At 37.6% G+C, this 27,905-nt stretch overlaps 1 protein-coding gene across 1 annotated transcript; it reads right to left on the bottom strand.

Annotated features, from left to right (window-relative positions):
* Positions 1–606: 606 nt before the first annotated feature.
* LOC139945045 (unconventional myosin-VIIa-like) lies at positions 607–27,855 on the bottom strand. The gene is made up of 42 exons (XM_071942299.1): positions 27,718–27,855; positions 22,822–22,915; positions 22,559–22,672; positions 21,969–22,121; positions 21,316–21,500; positions 20,884–21,005; positions 20,518–20,660; positions 19,979–20,092; positions 19,487–19,717; positions 18,920–19,179; positions 18,535–18,613; positions 18,237–18,368; positions 17,881–18,016; positions 17,292–17,536; positions 17,043–17,104; positions 16,510–16,693; positions 15,838–16,113; positions 15,361–15,567; positions 14,766–14,987; positions 14,132–14,341; positions 13,707–13,790; positions 13,449–13,550; positions 12,803–13,035; positions 12,298–12,415; positions 11,848–11,976; positions 11,391–11,564; positions 10,809–11,036; positions 10,354–10,524; positions 9,793–10,037; positions 9,454–9,623; positions 8,933–9,120; positions 8,405–8,581; positions 6,847–6,949; positions 6,421–6,577; positions 5,690–5,948; positions 5,041–5,155; positions 4,756–4,842; positions 4,081–4,373; positions 3,745–3,861; positions 3,545–3,628; positions 3,053–3,172; positions 607–1,926 (listed from the first exon to the last, which is right to left on the bottom strand). The coding sequence occupies exons 2-42, from the start codon at positions 22,837–22,839 to the stop codon at positions 1,840–1,842; spliced, it is 6,534 nt and encodes a 2,177-aa protein (XP_071798400.1). The 5' UTR covers positions 22,840–22,915; positions 27,718–27,855; the 3' UTR covers positions 607–1,839.
* Positions 27,856–27,905: the final 50 nt, after the last annotated feature.

Below are 27,905 nucleotides of genomic sequence, written 5' to 3'. Positions count from 1 at the left end.
ATATTAGAACAACGATAGCAGGTCCCAACAACTGTGACTGCGTGCAAAATGACAACATTACCTTTTTTGTTTCTAGTTCACACGAGGCTTATGTACAGAGATCCCCTACAGTGTATTTGCAGCAATTTCTTTTGAGCTCCATAATTTGAAATACAAAATAAAGCAACTTCTGACATGTGTGGACGATCTCACTCTGAATCAAACATGTTAACTCAGGTGGAATATTTTTGACACAAATTAAGCATTCTAATTTGTTGCAGTTCATGTAACACAAGTTATATACTTGTATCAAACACAGAGATTGTTCTGTGGTTAGTATGAGTTTTACTTGAAGCAATGTGTCTTTACAAACACACAGACCCAAAACGGCTGATAGAGCAAACAATTTACCACCATCCCCAGGGACCAAATGGAGGGTGCCATCATAACAATTCTAATGCACCAACAAGCAGACTTTATTCATTTGAAAAGAGGGGTGTTCTAATTCAAAGGGAAACATATTCATGATCCAATGCACCTCTCCTTTTTTCCGAAATCAATCTAGTAAATATGATTCACGCTTAAATATGTTTTTAATATCTTCAAACCCACAACCCTCTCTATGGACTTGCTAGAATATCTCTAAACATTGCCTAAACTTCCACCATCTTTGTAATGTTCCCAATGACCAATACAATTTAAGTACACTTGTTATCATTTGAACCAAAAAGAACCAGTCTATTTTAACCTTCTGGGAAAATGAATGTCTGCACCAAGATTAAGTTTGTATTATGTATTCATTCCAATGTTATAAACCCCCATTAACAAGAAAAAAAGTAAACCAAATATACAGATAGTAATGCTGTAGACACAAATAAAGAAAAGAAAAATAACTTTTCAAGAACTAAATTCTGGGTTGTAAAACTTAGTAAATCCAATTGAATTACCAGCGGATTACTACTGTTAGTCCCAGTAACCTCAAAATAAAATCACAATGACTGATACCCTCAACATAAAAACTGGAAAACAAATACTTCAAACTGGAAAAAATCCTGTTAAAACTGGTCTAAACTAGTCTAAACTAGTCATAACTGGTTTGCAATAATGGGTATGTGTACGTTATCAAATACTCTATTTGCCGACTGCTCAGAGTCATTAAAAAATGTATTTTGTTTAACACAGCTCAAGCTAGTACAAACAACTTACAACTGAATTGGAATGATGTGTATGATCAACATAGGTTGACGTTATTTCCCATACAGTACAAGGCACATGCAATGGGCAAATAACAAGCAACCAAACAGTCAACGGGTCTGAGCCCGTTTAACAAGTTACATCCAGTCTAAACTGGTTGAATCTAGTTCCAGCAGGTCATCTACTATAACCTGCTAAGAACTAGACTGGAATGGTAAGTAGTACATACTTTACTTGCATATGATGATATTTCATATAAACAAGTAAGTGGGGTTGAGGCAGTCAACCCAGGAATGTTACTGTAAAAAGTACTGGTAGAAATAAATCCTACACAACTGGTAGGAACAGGATGGAACTAGGTTAATCCAGTTCCGTCTAGCATGTATACCAAAATAAAAATGCACATTACTTGCAGTTGCTGTGGCTTTTTTGTAAAAATAAATTATTAACAAAAGCTGTACTGTTTTAACTGGTTGTATCCAGTTAAAGCTAGTTGAGCTGGTTATTTCCAGTGTCAGCTAGCTACACAGTTGTGAACTGGTTATTTCTAGTTTACGCTAACTGTACTATTGTAAACTTGTATCCAGTTCCAGAGAGTTGAACTAGTAATATTTCCGGTTTCAGCTGGTACAACTGGTTTGAGGGATGATTAGGGATATATATGATTTACTTGCGATTGTTGGCTCGTTGCTTGTTCATGTTGGTCAGCATTTGGCTGATGTAAGAGGTCAATAGGTCATCCATCTTGTAGCCCTAGAAACAAAACAAAATAATTAATGATTTTGAAAATAGAATAAGTTTAAGTAAACACCAATATTTTCTTTATTATGCAAATTTAAACCTAAAATCTGACTAATACTTCTACTCTACCATTTCACAAAAGTATGATCATGAAAAATACAATTAACATCTGATACATAAAAGTATTTAAACTACACAAGCAGATAGAAATTTAAATACCAGCTTAAATATCTAAATATTACTATTAAATAATAAACAAACACATCAAAAACAAGTTTAAATAGCATGCAGAATCAACCATTCACTCAAGTAATATTAGATCACTAGGTCTTAGAATATCACAGGATATAGTGAATTGAGAAATAAGGCAAGAATGGGGAGGTATGGGCTTTCACTGCAACCTCAGTCAGCCATTTGTGTGTAGAGACTCGAATAGGGAACAGCAGTGAATAAGAGCATTATATCAATCTGTATTGTCACGATAATGTTTATGACACGTTCATCTAAACAGATACAGAAATACAATACAACTGAAGCATTAAGTATAGATTCTACACACACATAGTGGACACTTTCTTACTCTCCAATAAGAAGAAATTACATTGCTCGCACAAGTTAAATAGCACCACAAGTATCAACACGCTACAAAAGGTAGATACAAATAATTATTGCACAAGAAACAATGCTTATTGAGGGACAACATATTGGTTACAGAAATACATAAATAGCTCATATCTAGCTGGCAAGGATTGAACAAAAGACAATCAATAAAATGGGAGCATACAGGTCATACAAATGATGATTCAAATATCAAGAAAATAAATTCAGGAATGAATGTAAAAACAAAGACAAAGTACAAATAAAATAATATCCAAAGCCTGAAACACCTGGGCCCAATTTCATAAAGCCTGTAAGAATAAAAACTTGCTAAGCCCAGACAAATATTGCTTAACAGAAACTAGTTACCAGCCAAAACTCTATAAAGTTTACATTATTGCAACTGGTGCCCCATTAGTTTTTTTCTTAGCAAAGAAATTTACTAAGCAGTGCTTTCTGCTTAACAGCTTTATGAAATTGGACCCTGTACTTGTTCTAAAACCCCACAACAGTTAACCCCAAGACTTCAACATGTACTTACCAGTGATGTTTCGCATAGTAACTTGGTTCCCCTGACTAGATTGCCGATAGTCATATGGAAGTAGGTATTACCACTACTCCAATTTGAAATCTTAGTGAAGGGGTACGTGGCAAGGGTCTCCTGTAAAAAGACGCAAATTCAAAAGTGGAGACATGTAAAGGGTGTATAAAACAGTAGAAATTTACAATTTCCTCATAGGGTGCCCTTTACCAAGGAGAAATGCCTAGATGCCCTTGCCCTTTCAAAAACGAAGCATACAGGCCTGTTCCAACATTGAAAATATAAATGTTCAGAGATTTGACATGGCTTAAATGGTATAAATATTGTCATGATGGGAAACCTTAATAATAGTTTGAAACCTAAAAAACAAAAACCCCAACAAGTGATAAACACACATGGTAACTTTGGACACCGTTGCAAACATCTTTTTCTCATTAACTCAGGAACGAAAGAATTATTTTTGAAAACGGAGTCCATTTTGTAGATTCTTACCTTAGTGCGAGTGTCAATCAAATTCACCCCAAGCTTATTGATTGCAATCAGAAGAATCTCCGGCATATTGGGTTCGGATGTTTCCTGTCAATCAAAACAAAAACAACAAAATCAATGAAGAAACAAATTCAAGACATGAATCAAAGTAGATTACTGGATGACACTTTTTTAAAGAGTAATAAACAGAGCTAATATCTCACCTTGACTTCAAAGAAAGATGAGCCGAACGTTGGCCATCTGTAAACGATCTTCAAGAAAGCAATCTTAGCTTCATCCCTAGACTTGCCAGAATGTTTGTTATAAGCAGCAACAATAGCCTGGGGAAAAACAAATCACAATAACAAATATTATATTTATTGATCAAACCAACAGCAACCAAGCGGCCAATTACAGAAAAGGATAATAAACAAAACTATTCATATAGACTAAAAAAACATGGGTAGTTACAACACCCACACTTCACATAAAAATGAATTTAATCTACAGAGTTTTCCTCCTTGCTACAAAATTGTTTAAAAAAAGCAAAATCTACTTACCCTCTTCCAATCCTCAGGAGACATAACCCTTATCATATCAGACGGCAGCAATTCCTTCATCATCCGAGGAATATTCTGAAACTCAGATTTATCATCGCTGAATCGGACTCGGTACTGAAGAGCAGCTAGCTGAGCAGCTTCCTCCTTGGAACATTTGTGGTAACCTCGTAGGAGCTTAGGAAGCTCTTGATGGTAGTGAAAGATGACATCAGCGTTTGGATCTCGACCTGGTACTGTATTGGTCCATAACTTCTTCATGAAGAATACCTGGTAGGTTAAGACAGGCATGGATCCTACGTGCCAAAGATAAATATTAATAGAAATACAAATTAATTTCTATTTATTTATTTCCAGGCATCACACAAACAGTACATAAAGAGAAATAACACTATAAATACGACTACAGAGAACAATCCTGCAGATAACCAAAAAGCGAAAATAATCACGAAAGGCGATCCACACAAAAACAACCTACAAAGGCCTAATCCGCTCCACACAACACCCTAGTAGAACTCAACAATCATCTGATATTTGCTGCAACTCCTGTCAACACTTTGCTTTCAGATGACATGGATGTAAGTTCAGCAACTCTAATTAAAACTCAACAATCATCTGATATTTGCTGCAACTCCTGTCAACACTTTGCTTTCAGATGACATTTGACCTGTCTCTTACCTTCTCTACTTGGTCTAGCTTTCCTGATCCAGTCTGTCAGATGACGTACAAAGTCAAAGAAGAAATCACCCTCTGGGACACTGATCACTACAAAATGACAAGAAAACATAAGCATGACTCAAAATAATTTATACTCTTGGGTTGAAAAGCTTCATGAATGAATGTTAAAGGATGGATTTCTTCACTAGGTTTTCTCTGGTGATTTGTTTGTTGTCACTGTGGATAAAAAACCTACTCAACAGTCTATTATAATAAATACATCTGAATTGTAAATAGCATGTTTACCTTTATCAGCAATCTTAACAAACAAGCTGAATCCTTCCGAGGACTTCAACCGAAGACGTTGACCGATACTCTGACAGAAATCTTTGGCCCGTGTTCCTGAATCCACCTCAAAAGCCTAAAAGCAACAACGATTGAAGAGCAAGTGGTTCCATTATAAAACAACAAATATTCAACTCCACAACTAACAGACTTTACAATTTACAATACAAAGATAAAGAACAAACAATGAACACCAGGCCAGCAGTATACACCAAGTACAAATACAACACAATATCACTAGCAAAGAAAAACTTCAGAAAATGTGTGCCCCATAAGTAACACAGCTAGTAACAAATAACATACAAGGCAACGTTAATAACAATAATAATAGTTTATTGAATTTATATTGCGCTCTTTCCAGGACCAGCCTGTTCGAGGGAGCACAACTAAAAAAGACCATAACAAAATTACACAGAAGAAAAAGTACACCAGAGAAAATAAGCAAAATAGAAATCAAAACAGATGCATGAACACCATAATAAAACATTATTAAAAACATGGCACAATACACTAGATGACCAGGAAAAGTTACAAATCAAGAAATTCAACAAATTAAAGTAGAGTCAATACAAGTTTTCAATTTATCTCTGTTTAATAACGACCCTCTTACCTCATCCGTGTCGTCAGGAAAGTACACCTTGTGGAATATCTGCGTAGTCTTGTGTTGAATGGCTTCTACTTCCACCAAGTGAGGGGGGTATTTACGCTGACCATAACGAATAGTTTTCTGCAATCGATGGAGGCAGTCGACAGATAGATGGTTATCTCCTGAACGTAGAAACTTTGTGACTTCTGGCATGAGGGTTTGACTACAGGCGAAGATGCCAGTAACGAGCCACATTAACTCCCAACCTCTCTCTTCACTCAATCTACAAGGAACCATTTATAATAATAATAATAGTGGCTTATTATGTAGCATTCAAACTTAGTGACTTCTGGCATTAGGGTTTGACTACAGGCGAAGATGCCAGTAACGAGCCACATTAACTCCCATCCCCTCTCTTCACTCAATCTACAAGGAACCATTTATAATAATAATAATAGTGGCTTATTATGTAGCATTCAAACTTAGTGACTTCTGGCATTAGGGTTTGACTACAGGCGAAGATGCCAGTAACGAGCCACATTAACTCCCAACCCCTCTCTTCACTCAACCTGTAAGAAATCAATTATGATGAGAAGCTTAAAAGGCACTATTGGTAATCACTCAAAAAAGTTGTTAGGACAAAAACCTACTTGGTAATGAGCAATGGAGAGCTGTTGATAGTATAAAACATTGTGAGGGTTGTCTCCCTCTGAAGAAACAAAGTTTTTGAGAAAGAGGAAACGAACGTGACTTACTTGAGCCTGTTATCCGTCAGCTGTTTAATAAGCTGACAATAAATCTCATCCTTCAACGGCTCATTCTTCAACGGAGATTCAAAGATCTTATCTGAGAGGTCATTACCATGACGATATGACCTCTTCGTTGGGAAGTCACCCATGTACTTCAGAACAGGTACAAAGAAGTCAAGGAGAGTAATGTAACAAACAACGAGATAACCACTTTAAGTTCCCTAAACTCAAATCTCAAAGTCTAACATTGACAAACACTTTCCCTTCCTATCAGGTTAAAAAACAAGTTTATAAAGTCACAGTGAGTTCACACACCGTGTTGGTCTCTCCTAGACAAGCTTTTTTGTTATTAATCGAATGATCAATTAATCAATCCGCGGACAATACATTGATTGAATGGGTGGGTGAATGATTGATTAATTGAAAGGATATCTTCAAAAGCATCGCAGGCTTGTTCAGCCATCTCTGGATTATTGAGCAGTTTCTTCATCAGAGGTTGTCTTATAGCTTCCTTGGTGTGACTCCAAAGATTATCCTGTAACAATAAAACAAATAGAACACAGCTCAATAAAATACAAACCCTACTCAATATTATCTTTAGCCTTGGTTGATACTTCCTGTGAACGCAAATGCGATACAAATCTAGGTGCGACAAACGAATCACTAGCATCAATTGACTTGTGCTCAACTCCTCAAATCATTTGCTGTGAAAACAGCAATGTGATGTACCCTAAAGTGATTGGTTTTGAACGACTCACCCTAGTACGACGCTTTACAGCCCTACTCACTGTCCTCTTGGGAGGTGGCCTAAAGTGATTGGTTTTAAAAGACTCACCCTAGTACGACGCTTTACAGCCCTACTCAATGTCCTCTTGGGAGGTGGCCTAGAGTGATTGGTTTTGAAAGACTCACTCTAGTACGACGCTTTACAGCCCTACTCAATGTCCTCTTGGGAGGTGGCCTAAAGTGATTGGTTTTGAAAGACTCACCCTAGTACGACGCTTTACAGCCCTACTCAATGTCCACTTGGGAGGTGGCCTAAAGTGATTGGTTTTGAACGACTCACCCTAGTACGACGCTTTACAGCCCTACTCAATGTCCACTTGGGAGGTAGCCTAAAGTGATTGGTTTTGAAAGACTCACTCTAGTACGACGCTTTACAGCCCTACTCAATGTCCACTTGGGAGGTAGCCTAAAGTGATTGGTTTTGAAAGACTCACCCTAGTACGACGCTTTACAGCCCTACTCAATGTCCACTTGGGAGGTGGCCTAAAGTGATTGGTTTTGAACGACTCACCCTAGTACGACGCTTTACAGCCCTACTCAATGTCCTCTTGGGAGGTAGCCTAAAGTGATTGGTTTTGAAAGACTCACTCTAGTACGACGCTTTACAGCCCTACTCAATGTCCTCTTGGGAGGTGGCCTAAAGTGATTGGTTTTGAAAGACTCACCCTAGTACGACGCTTTACAGCCCTACTCAATGTCCACTTGGGAGGTGGCCTAAAGTGATTGGTTTTGAACGACTCACCCTAGTACGACGCTTTACAGCCCTACTCAATGTCCACTTGGGAGGTGGCCTAAAGTGATTGGTTTTAAAAGACTCACCCTAGTACGACGCTTTACAGCCCTACTCACTGTCCTCTTGGGAGGTGGCCTAAAGTGATTGGTTTTAAAAGACTCACCCTAGTACGACGCTTTACAGCCCTACTCAATGTCCTCTTGGGAGGTAGCCTAAAGTGATTGGTTTTGAAAGACTCACTCTAGTACGACGCTTTACAGCCCTACTCAATGTCCTCTTGGGAGGTGGCCTAAAGTGATTGGTTTTGAAAGACTCACCCTAGTACGACGCTTTACAGCCCTACTCAATGTCCACTTGGGAGGTGGCCTAAAGTGATTGGTTTTGAACGACTCACCCTAGTACGACGCTTTACAGCCCTACTCAATGTCCACTTGGGAGGTGGCCTAAAGTGATTGGTTTTGAAAGACTCACCCTAGTACGACGCTTTACAGCCCCTCTCAATGTCCTCTTGGGAGGTGGCCTAAAGTGATCGATAGCAAACTCCTCCAGGGTATGTTGTCTGTGATGAGTCTCGCCATTCTTCATGGCTTCTTCATGAGATGCAAGCATACGATCAGACATCTCCTGGGGTTGCATTGTGAACAACGCCTGAACATTCACAGAAGACAAGAAATTAAATTGTTAAAACTCTCAGAGAAAGACTGTTGCGTTGACTTAACGTTGCATGATGGATAACATGAACAATAAGACAAACAAACAGGACATTATACCAGAACAAGCAGACAAACAAGCTGGACTAAAAAACTAAACAAATTTCAACAGTGAAAAAGTACCCAAACCCACTCTCCCCTTTCACAAAAACCAAAACCATAACGGAAAAATTCCTAACTAATATTCATCCCATAGCATTTTAGAAGGTGACCTGTATTTATTTACCAAGAGTTTGTACTAAAAACTGAAATGGTGATGATTAGCGTTACCATGGTAATAAGATCTTACCACAATGTCAGGAGCAGGTTTAGAGGTAGCAGGGAGAACGTAAACACACTCTGCCGGGAAATCCCCTTTACGTCCAGTACGATCATTCTCACCATAGCACCAACCACTCTCCATTAATGTATCTCCATTCTCTTGCTCCAGGATGATCAGATCACCTCGCTGGAAACTCAAGAAAGATGACCCTTGACCTGAAAACATGCAACAAACTCTAAAAGATTACTACAAGTTCAGCTTTTAGGGTCATGTCACACAAGGCAATTTACAGGCAAACAGTTCCAGGCAATTTCCATGAAAAAAAACAACATTTAAATGTATTTTTCTTGACGATTGTAAGACATTGTTTGAAAAATTACTCATGTGCTACCGAAGTGGTCTAGCAGCATGCAGTGCAGTTGGTTGCCTCCAAGTTGCCTGTCAGGAAGTTGCCTCATGTGACAAGGCCCCAAGGTAACAAACTGACAAAGTATTATAAATAAATTCTAGTCTAGCACAGAAACACACAAACTGTTAACTCATCTTACCTTGTTCAGGGTTATCCTGAAGAGCTACAACAAAGCGAGATTTCTTCTTCATTCCTTCAAGAAAGAAGACGATCAGATCTCGGATGTCCTCAGCGTTTGAAGAGGTGAAGGTGTATTCATCACCCTTGACAGTCAGAACAGTGAAGCTCTGGCCGTGGAGTTTACCCGTCCTGTTTGAAACAACAACGGAAAGTCCCAATTAACGTTTTAACTTCAGTCATTAAAACTCCTCAGTTATTGTGAAACTTGTTTGACTTTGAGAACAGAACATAATTTTAAAACTTACAAATTATGTAACTTATTTGAAATGCCCTACACTACCCGCAATGCAGCACATACCTGCTACTAGACACCTGTGTGATCTCTGGGAAGGAAAGTTCCAGAAGAACTTGTTCCAAGTCATCAACAACGTACACACCGGTCCAATTGACTGCAACAATCACATCATTCTTAGGCAGACTGGGCCCTGAGAATTTAAACGCCTCATAGAATCGAGAGAAGAGCAGCGGCCATTTGTAGCGAGCGTAGTTCACTACATCTTCTTTTACACGCATCTTGTCAACATGTTCCTTGACGTAGTAGCTCTGAAGTATAAAGATCATATCAGAAATTTAAGAACAATTCATCGATGATAACTAAAAATCTAAATTAAACACCCATGCAAGAAACCTATAAAAGATGAACGTCAAACATTTTATTTGCTAACAACAACACAATAGGAGACTTTTGGACGGCCCTTTTTTGCCAGCAGTGCATGTGCTCAGACCTACTTGCCCAATACTATGCATGTGCATGCATACTCAGAGCAGCAAGGAAGGATGGTTATGTCTGCTGCTGCCAGCATCTCAAAAGTCTCACATTGGTTAATTTGTATCAAGACACAAAATAAGAAGTACTAACATTTTTGAGTTCGTGAAGGACCATCTGTGCCCATCGCTCCAGCGTCTTGGATCCAGTCATGGAGCTATCTGGGATGTAAGTCGGGATGAGGTTGATAAGACGATCATAGACCATATCAGCTCCATAGTCTACGTAGTACTGCTGAGCAGCTATGCCAGCCAAATCAGCATCCTTCATAACAAGACACAAAATAACATTTAATATTGTTTGATTAATCTACTACTGTACCATTGGTTTAAAATTTCTGCATAATATTTTACTAAATAAACACAAAATAAGATGTAACTAAAAAACAAAGACATTCGCAGCCAAAGGCTGAATTGCAGTTAAATTACAAAGACCGAAACCGCCTCCAAATTGAGATTACCAAACTCAACATCCATCAAATCAATTGATAGGCAGAAGAAGCTCATTAATCTCAGGTTTAAATGAAATTAATCTCAGAGTTGTCTCACCTTATCACATCTATATTCACCAAACTTAATCCCTCTCACGATCTGTTGATAGATGAGATTAGTTCCAATCGGATCCTCCGTAGGATCATGCCATGGAGCAAAGATCTCTTTCCTGAAGAATAGACGCCATGGAGCATTACGTTCTTGGGCTCCTTGTTCTTTTGCGTATTGTTCACACTGTGATATAGCATCCATAACATGGTCGCCACCACTGCCTAATGATGATACCTAGGGGGAGAAGTCACATAGTTAAAATGGAGACATCTATCATTTATCAAGTGAATGGATGCACAAATTGTGGTAATGCAAGCAAATACTATCATGTAAAGTAAACTAAATATGTATTAGTAAAATCTCTTTGTAATGGTGGCTCTGAAAAGAGCCGGTTTGTACTCGACGTTTCGGTCAGTGTGCTCTTCCTAAGAAACAGTCAGAGCACACTGCCAAAAAGGTCAAGCAGTACAAACCGACTCTTCTCAAAGCCACCACAACTCACAAAGAGATTTTACATGGTGTCTCGGCAAACCTTACATAGTATTTTCCACCATGGATAGCCTTAAGTCTTATCTTTTGTTAACCTACCTTATCAAACAGCGCCACGTAGAGAGAAAACCCAAACTGATCTTTTAAACCAATCTTCTCCGATAGTTGACTACAGAGTTCTCGAGCTGTTGTTGCAGAGTCAGCTAGTAGAGTCTTAGTTGTTCCATCCATGAAGGTAATGGGAAGCATTAATGGCTTCTTGGATTTAGTGGCCTGGATGTAAAGGTCAAAGGTTAAGGGTCAAATCGATGAAAGCTGTTCAATGTGTGTAAAAGCATGCACGTGATCTCAGCATCTGTCTCTTTAGCCTTTCACAATATGCAAGGAGTCTATTAGCCGTTTTGAGGTATGGTGGACACTATAGGAGTGTAGTGTTTGGTTTGGGTGTATACAGACAAATTTACCCAAACCTAATAGTGTCATAGTATTATGTCCACCATATCTCAAAAAAGACTTATTGATTTGAATCCCTCTGATTTGATCCCTATCTGCTTACCTGTAGCTCCAGCCAGCTAGGAGGTTGAGTCCGAGACCCATTTGCAAAAGTTCGTCTCAGTCTTTCTTCACAGTAGGGTGCATAGCCGATTGGACCCTCACTGATCATACAACGTAGGTACTTCACAAACTACACAAATCAAAATCAAACAAATCAACAAGTTAATACAATTAAACACAAACTACACAAGTTAAAATCAAACAAATCAACAAAATAATACAATAAAACACAAACTACACAAGTTAAAATCAAACAAATCAACAAGTTAATACAATAAAACACAAATCCATGAGATCACAATCTTTAAAACAGGCATGATATTTGGTTCGTACACGCTCATAAGACTTTGTAAGTCTTCCTAAGTTCAAACAAACTGACAAGTTTTTCCCAGTAACTTTAGTCTTACAAACTCGCCAGCTAAAAGAGTAAGGAGTTCTTTAAGCAGCTTACCCTGTCAGTAGGAGAGAAGCATCCAACACAAAGAGACAGAAGGATCCACCCACGGGCGTGGCTACTCTTAGATGGGTTGTTAGTCAACTGTTTGCATATCATACAGTAAATCTCATCCCTATAGGGACACATAGACAATCAAATAATCAAGTAACAACAAGGGAAACTGACTGGACAAACTTTAAGTTAATTTGGGGTTGAAGAAAAATTGACTACAGCGGGAGTTGAACCTGTGACCTCCGGAGTAATATGCCAAGGCGCTCTACCGACTAAACCCCCAGCCCCAATGTTGGCAGTCTCAGAAATATTTACAAAATAGGGAGACAGCAAGCATCAGGGCTAGATGCCTCAGTAGGCAAAGCCATGAATGTCACAGGTTCAAAACCCTGCTGGGATTTTAACCATGGTCTAAGAAGTGGAAGGCGAGGAAAACTACCATCAATCTTGATACTACAATGAGTGAATTGCAAGTATGCAAACTGTCTTGTTTCTTTAAGACACCTACCTGAGCTCAGGTCGTAAGATTCCATGCCCAATGATAAAATGAAGCTTCTCAAGATTAGATGTTGGTCGATCAATCACCATGGTGTTGTTATGTTCAACCTCATCACCATCTCGGATCCGGTCCGCTACCTCCTGTGTTATCTTGGATTTCTTCTTCAGAGTCAGGGATACCAGCTTTTTACGCATAGTGCTCTTATTGGAACGACCGGCACCCACATGGGCAGACATTGGTGGCTAAATAGATAGTAACAACAAATTTTAAATAAATAAATTACAAATTTCCCCAAACAAGATGAAACAAATTCAATTGCTAGACACTAAAACTTATATTCTTCTGCTTACCAGTAGAAAATGTATCCTTTAAAGAATATTGTTTTCCTATCTTGGAAAGTTGGAATAGCAAATATTTCAATACTATCTAGCTTTGGTACAGTACTGCAAGCCCGTATACTTGGTTTTTGAAAAGAGCAAGTGCATCGAGGCATTTTCTCCTTGGTAAAGGGCACCCTATGAGGAAATTGTAAGTTTCTACTGGAGCATTTTAAGGCAATGACCAGGGGGCATGGAGGCATGAGTCAAAGTCAGCAGCAAACCAGACTTGAATCACTGGGGGTGATTTAGAGTGAACAAGAGTGAATAAATCTTACCAGATTGTCATCCTTCATGCTTTCTCTAGCTTCTTCTAGCTCCTTCTTGCCTCGTGTCCTTCCAAGTGTGTTATAAATCTTAGTCATAACTGACTTGCCATCCTAAGAAAATAAATAGATTATTATGAAAACTCACTCCAACATCAGAAACACAATGACTACAATTATCATGTTTTAGCTTTAGTAACATCACCTATAGTTTTTTTTTTTTTTTTGGGGGGGGGGGGGGGGTTAAACCGATCGAGAAAAAAGACTTACTCTGTCAACTACCGAAGAATGAGCCTTGGGTTCAGGAAGATCACCCATGAAGCGTAGAATAGTAATCCATACAGCCAGAGCAGCCTAATAAACAAACAAACAAGACAAATATCAAGTTAAATAAACAAGGAACATAAACAAGTTGATTTTCAATCTGAACAGTTTCTCTATAAGACTAGCAGAGTATACTGTTCGAAACATCAAGACTACATCGGCTCTTTTCAGAACCAATACTCGCACAAGACAGATTTTATTCATGGTTGTTGTAACCACAGGTTGACTATTTTTTAGATATTTCTAAACAGTTTACTTTAAGGTCAGTACGAAATCAACAAGAGGAATCAGAAACACATTCACTTTCTAAACTTCCTTAAAATCATATTTACAGCTTCTTGAGGAGACAAATTCATCTTGCTTCAACTAACCTGTCTGTCATTCTCATTTCTCAGATCTAGAAGAGGTTCTTTGAGCATCCGTTTAATGAATGAAGTTGTAGCCCCAGCTTGGAAGTAGGTGGCAGCAAACTTAGCAAACTTATACTGCGTGATATCTTCTTCAGATTCTGGTACGGCTGGTGCCATCATTTGATCATCAGGTCCGATGTCAATGGCTGCTTGACGAGATTCCTCAAAATCCTAAAAATTCATCATTATTAGTTTTTTATATTTTTTTATTAAGTATAACAAAAAAATACAAAATACAGGAATAATAAAACAAAGCAGCAAGGACAATAATCCAATGGCACATGCCTGGAATTAAAAAAGTTAACTGAATAACTTTGACTCAGAAGCCTTCAAGGCCAATGCCATCGCCAATGTAGGGCTAGATAGCCCAGTTTGTAGAGTGTAAATCAAGTTGCAGTTTCAAATCCCACTCTTGTCTATTTTCGTTGAAACTCAAAACTATTTCAAATTTACCCCATGCGTTTTCCCAGTGTTATCTCATTAGTCTTCCCCCAATGGAAAGTGTAGTTGTAACTTTTGACTGGCCATTTAAACAAGGGGCTCTGTAAACAATCCTGATTACTCATAAATTCAAAAGAAAAGCTTTCAGACTTACCTCGAAGCCCCTAGGCCCCCTTGCTTGCGTCCCATCATCCTCATACTTCCCAAAGAGATCATCAACAACTTCTTCAGTCGACTGCTCAATGTTCCTTTTCCTCTCAGCTTCAGCAATGGCAGCTTTCTTAGCTTCTTTCTCATGCTCTTCCTCTTCTTGTTGTCTGAGGTCGGCTTGTTCCATCTCAAGAATACGCTGTTGCATCCGTCTCTCAGCTTCTTCCTGTGCTCAAGATTAAAACCAGACAGAACAGGCAAAGGTCAACAACGTCTAACCGACTCAGTTTAGATCACACTAACCTTGAAGAGGCAGAAAAGGGAACACTGAGATCCGGAAAGTGGCAGAGCATAGTATAATAATAAAACTAATATTATAAACATTACACAAAGTGGTATAAAATACTAGTACTCAAATTAACCCAATGTAAGACTTTGTGAACAATTGTAACTTTAGTTCCCTCTTAAAATTGTCGAGTGTGACAGGGAGCTTATTCCACAGGAAAGTAGCAACTTTGAAACACTGCCTCATGAAACCATGTTGATCATGGTGCCCATACTACACCTTAAAAACAAGTTTATTTGAGTGACTTTCTTACTTTAGCTTTCTTAGCTCCAATCTGTTTCTTCAATTTCTTCTCCTCTTCTTTGCGTATCCTTTCAGCTTCTATTCTTCGTCGGTAGTCTGCAAGTTGCTTCTTATAGATTCGGCGCTGCAGTACCATACGGAAACCAGCTTGGATCTTGACGATACTTGCCAGGTAGTGGTTGATCTCAGAACGGATGATGAACCCTCGACAGTGAGACTTTGGGAAAGATGAAAGTTGAAAACACATTACTTTTGAAACATATCATTTCGGTGTCATTCGTTCTTTATTTGTGGGGGGTTCATACTTCGTCAACCCTTGGAGATTTTCAGCCAATTCTGGAAGAAACACATGTCACAATATCTTCTTAGGAGAAGCTCCTAGTGGCATGAGAAAAGAAACCCACAAAATTGACAGAGACATTTATTCCATATTCCTTTTTGCAAACAGTACTAACCAACGTTAAGTCATGACTAAGCCTTAACTTACCTGGAATCGCAGAAGTCTCTTGCGCATAAACTGATACCGGTAAGTGAGCACCCTTCCACGCAGAACGGCCTGCAGGCGCTGGTAACCTCTCTTCATCTTCAAGTAGCGTATCCTTTGTGCATACTTCTTCCAGGCCTTCGCGATGATTGTGACACTTTTCCTCATCAGAAGGAATTTCTTGCGATAGAACCAACCTCTGAAGACCTTTTGGATGATGACGCAGCGAGCCGTCAAGGCTTTGTCTCGTTCTAACTCCAGGTGAAGATCATGGGCGTCCTAGAAAACAAAAATATATCGATCAAAGTCTGTAACTCCTACAAAACGGTTGGAAGTGTTGTTTAATTGATTCCCTTGTGGTTCATTATGTGGTTTATTTTTTTAATTTATCTCATTTATTTTCAGTAGTAAAATTCTATTATGATTATGTGTAATTATTTTGTGTATTGCAAAGAAATGTTCCTCCACAGTAGGATCATTAAAAATGAATTGAATTGAAAAACACAATTTTTAAAGTCCAAAATAAAAATAGCAAGTGAAATTATTAAGCTCTTTTTGAACAAGGAATTCTCTGAGCAAATTTTTCTGCTACTGTAAGCACGAAAATGTGCTTAGCGTTAAGCAGCTCAATGAAATTTGGCCCTAGAGCTAGAATGTCTAGAGTAACTTTCTTACCTTCAGAAACACCTTGTGATGACCAAGCTGCCAGTCTTGAGTCCCAAGATGAGCTTTACAGATCTTTATAGAAGCAGCTTTACAGTCTTCCATATGAGATGGTTTGACACCCATTACTAGCATCCGATATCGATCAATGAACTCCCTGAAGGTGTGGCGGATAGGGTAGCCAGCACGACGGATTCTAAAGTAGAAAGAGTGGACAAATAGTCAAGGTTTTCTCGCTTAAAGGTTCAACTCCGACCCGTAGTGACCGATTATTTAGAAAGGTGGACAAATAATCAAGGTTCAACTCTTTCAACCGCCGTCCCGTAGCGACCGTTTGATTATTCCCTTCAAAACGGTAGTTGTATAACGACAAGTTTTCACAACCAGTTTTCAGAATGTAAAGGGGACTCGTCAGGGTGTTATGTGACCTGTTTTTTTTTCACCATTTGTGAGTAAACATTAAAAATAAATGTGTCATGCAACCAATGTATTACTGCAAAAACTATGATTTAATTAACTGATCCATGAAGCTAATCTTTTCTTACCTTATGGTTTCCATCATCCCAGAGTATCGCAACTGTCTCACAACAAGGTCTCGCTCAAACTCCTGTGGAGAAATCAAAAATCAAAATCACATCAAATCAAATCAAATCATTTCTGCAAATTTTTGAGGTTTTCTGGGATAAACGTTCTGATCAAATTAAATCAAGTACCATTCTCAAATTAAATGATATTTTATTTATTTTTTGATTTGTGTATCCTACTTTTATTATAATCATTCTTATTTTTCTTACCCCAGCCCTCTTGTGTTCATTCGGCTTGATGCATCTAACAAAGAATGGCTGGCATTGTCCAAGAGTATTCATGAGTGAATCCAGAGACTTCTTGAACTGTGTGCCTAGAGTGGGCGACTTCTTACGAGTGTCTCCGCTCTGTTTAATGTCTTGGAAAAACAGACGTCTTAGATATTTGTTCCCGGCTGTCTCAATGAGCTTGATGAAGTCTGGACTGAAGGTGTCACGATTCTTGTCAAGGAAACCTGAGAAAGAGGAAATCAATTTAAATCAATTATGTCACACACACATTGAATCACTAACTCTGCAAGAAAAACTAGACATAAATTGTACACATCTCAATGGAAGAGTATATTTGTGGAGATTGCATCTCATTTTTCTCAACTTTTGATATGAAGAAAGGGGACAAATTTTAAAACTTGTTCAGCTGTTATACTTAAAACTCTCAAATTGATGAAGAAATCATGACACAAAGTGTAAAACTTCCCACAAGACCAGTGCAGTTTCTTGCCTCCCAGAAAGGCCCTAGAGTATACATGGTCATTGTATATTTAAGGCCTGTTTCAATTTAGAAATCTAAGTTACTCACCTATGGCTTCATAGAAGACGGTGCCTGCAAAGTGGTTAATACCAAATTGAGTACTGTGTGCTCCTGGGGATCGGACAAACAGAGGGTTGCGTCCATGTTGCTGGTTCAGTTTGTTCAACATCGTCTTGTCACTTCCCTGATAAATAACAAAAGAAACAATGTCAAAGTAACAGAAACAAATCCAATACTGGAAAGGATTTTTTTAATTTTTGTTATTAATCATCCAAACAAAAACTTGTTGTATGAAGTTTAGAAAATGAAGTCTTATAATTTTACAAAACACACAAGACCAAAATGTTCAATTTGTCCAACTGACCTCTGACCTAATACATTTACATATGACCCCTATGACTGACCTTTGGGAATCTGCTCTCCTCATCAACCAATGCAATGATGTTCATGGGTTTGGCTGCAATCATGTCCAGAGTTTCTTGATTGTCAACAAACTTGATATGCTGCCACTTGATGCCTTCACGATCATATTCTTCCTGTTGGCAAAAAATACAGACAAATTCCAACTTTAGAGGACAAGAAATAAAAGAAATTTATATTCATATAGAAATTTAAATATCTTGAGTTATGACTAAATCATTTATGTGACGACTCAAAATCATAAAAACTTTTTGGTCCAAGAAAAAAAATTGACTTAAATACCTGTTCCAGTTTGAAGATGTGTCGAACAAAAAACTGTTGCAGATTCTCATTGGCGTAGTTGATGCACATCTGCTCAAAACTAGAGGGAAGAAGGAATAGAAAATACCACTCTCAATATCTTTATCTTATCATCCAAAAAAATAGTAAATGGCATTACACTTTGACCCTAGCTGAGTCTCAAAGGCTATTTTTATCATCTTAAATCAAGATCGCTTAACCATTCTTAGGCTATGTCTGAATTAGCGTCTACAGCTACGGCTAAGGCTGTTGCTATGGGTGTTGCTAAAGATGTCCTATACCTCAACCCATGATGAAGCGGAAATCTAGATGTAGCCCTAGCTGTAGCCACCAATTCGGATACAGCCTTATTGAATGCCTTAATTACCTATTCTTGCCAAAGTTCTCAAAGCCAAAGATATCCAGCAAGCCAATGCTAAGTCTCTTTGCATTCCGGTCTACAGGTGCCCTATAGGTTGCCTCGTTGAGTTTGGTGACAATCCAGATAAACATACGTCCATAGATTGCCTTAACCAGAGCATCTCTCATATCAATAGCTTTATGTCGACTGACTGGAGAGATAATGACTTCTCCTTGTGCCATGGTAGACTTGGTGGTCATGGCTTCTTCAAGAGCTCGCTGGTTAATCTATAAATATTGGAAACAAAAAGGAAATCAATCAATATAACAAATTATATCTCCAAAAAACCCATAACTTTTCCACTGAATCATCCCGTTTAGACTCTTCTCAAATTCAGCAGAGTAAAAAAGCCGGATTACTTTATATCCCACTATGAATAAATTATGTAAGACTTGGTAATTCTCTGTCATTGAAAGTATTATTAAAACAAAAACGTCTATGAAACAAAATATTTATACAAAATCTGATACAAAGTATACAAATATGTAGAAGAAATTATCCCACTTCTGCTACTAATATTTTTAATCTACTAACCTCTAGAAGTTTGGAGATAATGCCCAGCTCTACGTGGCTCTTAAATCCTGTTGCATCAAGATTGGATGACTCTATCGCCTCATACTCTATGTTTCCAAAATGCAAGATAGCCGCCAGCAGCCTCATGATGTCCCAGATCTCAGAATCAGTAAATGTCAAGATCTTCATAGCGGAGCGGATATCAGCAAATTCCTTCTTGTCATTACGACCGTCACAGGAGATGCAGTTGCCCTATTAATAAGACAACAAAATAGAATTAGGTGTTGCAAACTGCTTACCAACCATAAGGACCTATGGTAAAATAAGAAGTAATGACCTGATAATTGCATATCCACAAAACATACCAAACCACAGAGCCGCTATCCAATCTACCAAACACAGTAATCGGCTTAATAAATGTGAAATAAACAGACAATTCATATAAATGTACTCTACTTCCAAACCAAATAGTTGAAGATTTATTTAAGGTCAGAGAAAGCTTTTCATAGATACCTGGATGAGATAATTATAGTCTTCTGCTTCTCCTAACTCCAGTCTTTGCTTCTCATCTGGTGTCAGGCCTTTCAGGATACAGTAGAAGATATGGTAGTTCCTCTCATCAGGGAGCTGATGGGAGCAAGAAAAATATGCATGTCTTCATTTGTTTCTGATCAATGGCACTATTATTGTTAGTCATCATCAGTCGGCTCCACAGCAGGTGGACACAAGCTTTCCCCATTTTATCCCGTCTTTACTAGTCTCTGAATCTCTAGCAGGGAGGGCAGAACATGCTGTGATACTAGTCTTGCGATGTACTCTTCATATAGTAGGCGCTGACGACCTTGTCTGCACCAGCCATGAGATGGGGAGTAGAGAGTATAGATATTGAGTGGCTCATTAGCAGGCTACCATGGGATGTGTGATTTATTATTATTAAGTATTATTTATACAGGGTAGCCCCGTCAGTGCTCTCCCTGAGGCCCTGTGGAAAAAAGATATACAACAGAAAATGGAAAAACAAATATGAAAAAACCGACCCCTGATTGACTTACCTGGCCTACAAGTCTAGACTTCTCTAATAAGTACTGGTCAATCTTAGCTCCTTCAATCACACCTTTGTTGCTGAAGTGAATATCGATGTACTTGCCAAACCGACTAGAATTGTCGTTACGGATCGTCTTGGCATTTCCAAAGGCTGGATAGTAGAGAAAAAAATTTAACCTAAGTTTAAAATATCCAGGAAAAGTACTTTATATAATTATTGGGCAAGCTGTGTACGCCGACATTTCCTGCTAACCTGTGAAATACACATGATGTAAGTTCTGAATTCCCTGCTTCCACAAGCGCCGTTTTTTGCTCGCGGTAAGCAGAGCCTTAAAATTGGGCCCTGACTTTAATTGTGATTTGTTAGACTGTACCTTCCATGATGGGGTTAGACTCAATAATCTGTTGCTCAATCCAGGAATGTTGTCCACTCACTGCGGCTAGAAACTGTAGGATCAGCTTTGTACTCTCTGTTTTACCAGCTCCACTTTCACCACTGAAAATGGTAACAAGATATTGCAACTATTATAATGATATTTGCTTCTTAAATAAGCACTTATATATATAGCCCTCATATCTGTCATTCAGTGACGCTCAAGGCGCTTCAATAATCAGTATTTTCCGGCAAGGTATGTGGGACTTTGTTTGAGTATGAGAGCTACTCCTTGTTTTCAACTTTTTCAATGGTTTACAAGGTGCTGTGATAAAAATCATTGCTGAAATCCAAGATCACATTCCAGCTGCATAGGGTGTATTAAACGTGTAACTTTGTGATCTTGAAAAGTAACGAGTGTGATGGGTTTTACCTGATGATAACACATTGATCTTTCTGGCCTCTGATCATCCGATAGTAAGAATTGTCCGCAATGGCAAAGATGTGCGGAGAAAGCTCTCCGATTCTCTTATCTTTATACAAGTTAATTTGTTCCACATTGTAGATTGGCAAGACTTGATAGGGATTGACAGCAACCAGAATGGAACCGGTGAATGTCTGAGAAGAAAGCAAACAAACATTCATTTAAGATTATATAAGATTGCACTAACTTTCACAAGCCTGTTTCACTCTTTCACTTTCCCAAAGCGCTTTGAAACTTCATCGTAATTTTGCGCTTATTTAAAAACTGTTCAGTATTATTATTAGGTACTTAAGGTGTTTCTTGAACAGAAACAGACAACCAGCCATAATGCCATGTAATTCACATTGTTCTGACTGGTGCCCAGCTTGTTTATCCAAATAAACCTGCTTAGCAAAAAATGTCATGCGTAGCCGCTTTATAACATTGTGCCAAAATAATTAGGATGTGAAAATGCAAGTAAACCTGCTTAGCAAAATTTGTAATGCTTAGCAGCTTTATAACATTGTGCCAAATCAAGATGTGACAATGCAAATAAACCTGCTAAGCAAACATACTTATGTGCAAAGATAACTAAAATGTGATAACTGGTAACCATGACTCACATAGATGAGGTTATTTTTGTATCTAATGAGAAGATTGCGCAGGATACCAGCTTCATGTAGGTCACCGAGTCTAATCATATCTTCCACCCCTTCCACAGATGATATATGCATCGTTCGGAGCTTGGAGGCCACATCAAGGGACAGCCAATGGTCCTGGGAAACAACAAATAACATAACATCATCAAATAAAACATTTCTACTTTCAAGATTCTTTCAAGTGAGGTTTAGGGAAACACAATGTAATAAATCTCTTGATTCGTGGTGGTTCTGAGAAGATCCGTGGTTAACAATTCAACATTTTGATTGAAGATGATCAGAGAATACTGATTGAAACATTGAGTTGTTAACCATCGGTTCTTCTCAAAACCAACACAGCTCATGAAGCGGTTTACTACACAGTTTCTCCGCAAAGCTCACGTGATTGTATCTTCACCATGCAAAGTTTTAGGTTCTTTGTTTTTCTGAGCTGTTAATAGTTTCTTGTACTTATGTTTCGTTCAGTATGCTATGATCGTCTTCATTCTGCTGAAAACGATCAGAGCATACTGATCCAAAAGTCAAGATGCCCACTAATAGTTTCTTGTACTAACCTTTCCTTCATCATCTCGAAGCTGAAGCTGTCCAGAATCAGCGACTTTGACCATGGCCCCAATGGGCACCTCATTACTTGTCTTCCGTGGGTCATCAAGCCACACGCAATCACCCTAAAAACATACATCAAACATAACAGCGTCAACTTATTGCCTCTTTAAAAACCTAATAATAAATAAAAACATTTTTCTCTGTACACTTTTATAGGGGGAGGGAGGGGATATTGAAAAAGAATACTCGTAGTTCTTAAGATTGAACCTACCTTTGTTAGAATCACCATGGTGACGACTGCCTTATCAAGGCACTACTTCCACTTAGATTAGTTCTCTTTCAACCGAGGCATGAAACTTCATCAACTGAATCAAAGGAAAGAATTAAACAACATTAAATCAAAGCAAAAGTAATTCAATATGTGAGAACCAATCAGGTGCATTGAATTATGACAATAACATTTAATTATTGCAATTCAAAGTTTCCTTACAAGTCAAAGAAAACTGTATTAAAATTTCATTTTGTATCACATACAGATGCCACGTTGTAAAAAAAAACAAGACAGTTTAACCATAGAGCATGGAAATAATTACTGTGAGTGCAACGTATCCAACTGAAACAATAAAACTTCATGGACCACTATCCCAAACAACTAAAAAAATCTTTACATATTTCAATAAAAAAGGATATAACTTACAATACAAAAGCGACAAAGCCTTTGTAGTATCCATAAAGCAACAGAAGTAAATCAGACCATAGACCTGTGAAACCAGTCCGATATTTTTCATGCCAAACGAAATCAGCGACACAATTTAGAGTCTTTCAAAGAAAGATAACAATTAAATTGTAGTCGTGACTTAGAATGACTAATACCAAGAGAGAGTAAATTTAAAAACCCTCCCACTTTAAACCATCAACTCCCATGTGTGTTGCTTCACACACACGATTCTCATGACCGCATTTTATTATCGGTCACACTTACAGACATACACAATAGAATTAAGTATTATTCCCATGTATGGATAGCATGGAATTTAGAGCACGTCTGAAATGTAAGTTCTGGGTTCACAAGAAGCCCTTGCATTGTGTACCCTATCTGGTAATACTGTATACATGTACATGTAGGTACATTTAAAAACTGCATGCGTCATACATGTATACAAGCCATCCTTTGATCTGTAAATTAATAACAAAACTTGTTTATCAAGATTGATTGTCAATTTATACAAATTTTATAAGAAAGGCAACCATACAATTTATGGAGGAATACTCGATCAGAAAAACAACAGTTAAGTTAATTGTCAATTTGGGAATTTTTCTCTGTGTTCAACAGAACTGTTGATGTAATACAACCTAATTTTACTTATTTTGCAGACAATCTTCTGATAACTGACTTTGAAAGGATGTGTATCTGAATGCATTATGGCTATTCCAAAGGTTACAACTCATAACATAGGAAACGTGTACATTTATGCAAACATGATCGGATGGCATTGTCATGATAAGGGAAAGAAATGGTAACTCAAGAATACGACAGGCACCATTTTTGTCTTGTACCAAGTGTACGTATTCAATAAGTCATGTCTTAAAACCAAAAAGGGACCAGACAAATAACCCTTCAAGTATCCATTTGAAAAAGTTGAAAACAAGCATCTACTTGTAACTAAAGATTCTTCTCTAATTAAACAATCATCAGAAAAACCTACAAAGCACCCATGCAAAAAACACCTATAGTTCAATGAAACCGCTGACCAACCGCTGACCAACAAACAAGTTTTTTATTTCAACTAGCAGTCTCTACAGGTGTGTCCTCTAACCCACTGAGTAGAAGTCCACACAATAGGCTCACATACCAAATAACAATGGCCGATACTGTATGACTCATCACTGGCGGCCATGTTTGTTTTTATCAGGACTGGGCATAATACCACGAACTGCCTACCTGCGTAGGTTTTTATGTGATGTTGTGAGTTAAGGTATGGAGGTAGACAGAGATTTTTACCTCCATTGTCAGGGGTTCATGGATGGGTGATTTCCATATAGTCATAAGCATTTTTTAGTTAGTGCATGGAGGAAGGAAGTTTAGTGTATGACTTTTGTTAAAGATCACAACAGTTTTTTACTCTATGCATGTTTGCTGTTCACATGCAAACAACTACAATGTACATTTTAATTGCATAACAAAGATACTTCAAATATTAATTGTCAATAACTTTGTTGTTATTATCAGGATAAGTGTCGATAATGAGCAACAAATGGCATCAGATACATTCCATTTGCACAGTATGTAGATCATAGTCATGACATAGGACATTTAACATAAAAGGAATAGTGTAATTATTGATTGATTACAACAGAGACAACTGAATTTCCCAGTGACTAATTTTGACTTTGATTCACATCTCTCAAGTTTGAGTTTTGTTGATCTCCAAATTAGAATTAATAAATAAAAATGTAAACCCTATGAGTATCTTTGGCATCATGATTTGTTTGAACATCTCTCAAAACAAAGTGTTTTCCCCCTTTTTTGATGTATAATTTGCACTAATTTCATGACATGTTTCTTTTTGCCATTCATGTTAATTTGCAAAGGATTTCAAACAGTATTTGATGTAGATTTCATTTGCAAAATGAACTAAAACATTCTCATCTCCTCCCATCTTACAACAATATTAAGAATTTCTTGGATAAACACGTTTGTTGTGGTTTTCAAATCACAACATAACTCTTTTTAGTGGGAATAGAGTATTAGTATAACGAGTAATTAGATTTAGTATAATAGTGGGAATAAAGTAGTGGGAATAAAGTATTAGTATAACGAGTATTTAGATTTAGTATAATAGTGGGAATAAAGTGGTGGGAATAGAGTATTAGTATAATGAGTAATTAGATTTAGTATAATAGTGGGAATAAAGTAGTGGGAATAAAGTATTAGTATAACGAGTAATTAGATTTAGTATAATAGTGGGAATAAAGTAGTGGGAATAGAGTATTAGTATAATGAGTAATTAGATTCAGTATAATAGTGGGAATAAAGTAGTGGGAATAAAGTATTAGTATAACGAGTAATTAGATTTAGTATAATAGTGGGAATAAAGTAGTGGGAATAAAGTATTAGTATAACGAGTAATTAGATTTAGTATAATAGTGGGAATAAAGTAGTGGGAATAAAGTATTAGTATAACGAGTAATTAGATTTAGTATAATAGTGGGAATAAAGTAGTGGGAATAAAGTATTAGTATAACGAGTAATTAGATTTAGTATAATAGTGGGAATAAAGTAGTGGGAATAAAGTATTAGTATAACGAGTAATTAGATTTAGTATAATAGTGGGAATAAAGTAGTGGGAATAAAGTATTAGTATAACGAGTAATTAGATTTAGTATAATAGTGGGAATAAAGTAGTGGGAATAAAGTATTAGTATAACGAGTAATTAGATTTAGTGTAATAGTGGGAATAAAGTAGTGGGAATTAAGTACTAAGTACTAGTATAACGAGTAATTAGATTTAGTGTAGAAGGAAATCTCAGTTCAGTTGGGTCGCAGCTGTCAAATTATTATTATTGGTTTTAAAATTAAAATTTAAACATCCAAACTCCAGAGCTAATTTGTGTTTCAAAACAACCTTCTACCTTTAAACAAAAGATAATTAAAAAGCAGGAAGGTGTTTATAAAAGAGAAAAACATTCATTTTCCAATAAAAAAACAATGCAGCACTACATACCCCATACTAAACTGGCTTAACATATAACTGTGCGGTTTGTCTGTCAATATGTGTCGTAAATCGTTGAGATTTGTTGCACAAGTTCAAAGGATACTTGAAGGGGTGTAACTGTACAGTGTATTGAATACAGTAGCATGAAACACAACTTGATAACAATCTGTTCCCGAGTAGACACAGTGCTAGCAAATGGTAAACAAACTCAATCTTTGAACTCATAGATCTCTAGGAGCCTAGACCCAGCGAAACAGATGGGTGTCTATAAATTAAAAATGGAGTTCAGTACAAATGCAAAATGGGTTGGGTATTTAATGTAGTTCGGATGTACTGTCGAGGTCAGGCATAATGTCACAGTAACAAAAATTGGAATGTGTCAAAGAATGGAATGTATCTTGTGTGACTTTGCCTGCCCGCAGCATACAAATTGGTTACCAGGGGAAACTGACATAGGTTCCTAGTTGTAGGTGAGGATTCTGAATAAAAGTGAGAATTTATGGGGGTTTTCAATTTTTGTTAACAGAGTGGATTTTCAGGACCCACTCCGATTAGAGCTCACTTGAGTAATGAAAGTCTGGAGTAATGAAAACGTAAAAAGCCTAACTTTTGACGTCGTCCAGTTTCAAGAAAGAACTCCAGGTGGATAAACGTGAAAGACAAAAAGCGTTGAATAGCATTTATCGAAAATTCTATATAATGATTGTGGAGATGAGTCTAGTCTATGAAGTCCGTGGAAACGATAGTTAGGTTAGTCAAGTGGAATGAACCTTTAAATTTAGTTCTACAATCATACAATTACAACTTCTAATCAAACTTAGTACTTAGTTCTAGGACTTAAGTTAGTAAGAGGAATGAGTACCTCATGATCCACTTAATTATATGATGAGGTTTAAAAGGAGATCCAGATACGACTCAGTCTTAGTACGAGCGACAGCGGAACCAACCACACAGTTATCACTTTTAACGGAAAAGTTTCCGTATGGCGCCACCACTTTTTCATTCGATATGAAATAATATAGTATCTAATTTACCTCAATGAGATATCCCTTTTTGTAAAAAAGGGTGAAAAAGTGGTGGCGCCATACGGAAAGTTATCCCTTTTAACTTCCACTTAATTAAAAAAAAAAAATTAAAAATAGGCCTACCATGACTCACTCAAAGTTAGATGAATCTATATCTGATTATTCTAGAAGAGGTTCAAACATTACATCCCATCTGCCCAGCCCAGGATGATCGAGTTATGGTGACCAACAATTTCACCCCAATTTTTTTTTTTACAGTTCGTCGACTCCGCCCATGTTCACCACACACACAACGCAGTGCTAGTGTTACTCACTGTAAAAAATATGTAGTAAGTGTATCATTCACTTTTCCGGTAATCAAACCGAAACACTTCCTCAATTAAATTGCACTTGAATTACTTTAAGTTTCGATGGTTTAATAATTACCTTATAAACTCCTCCCCAAATACTTCATTGGCTGTAGGTTGTGGCGACCGGTCAAAGTTGTTTTCAACGAAAATACCGGCAGAAAAGTCGCTACAATTAGCGCGAAATTCTTCTACTCCCTAACAGTGTGCAGGGGGATCATCGTTTCATTCATACTGCGCTAAGGCTCGCCCAAAGTGGGCGAGTCT

Source organism: Asterias amurensis, chromosome 12, assembly GCF_032118995.1.
Source record: "Asterias amurensis chromosome 12, ASM3211899v1".
Taxonomy (NCBI): Eukaryota; Metazoa; Echinodermata; class Asteroidea; order Forcipulatida; family Asteriidae; genus Asterias; species Asterias amurensis.
The sequence above is the reverse complement of the archived record's forward strand: the minus strand, read 5'-3'. Positions and strand labels throughout refer to the sequence as shown.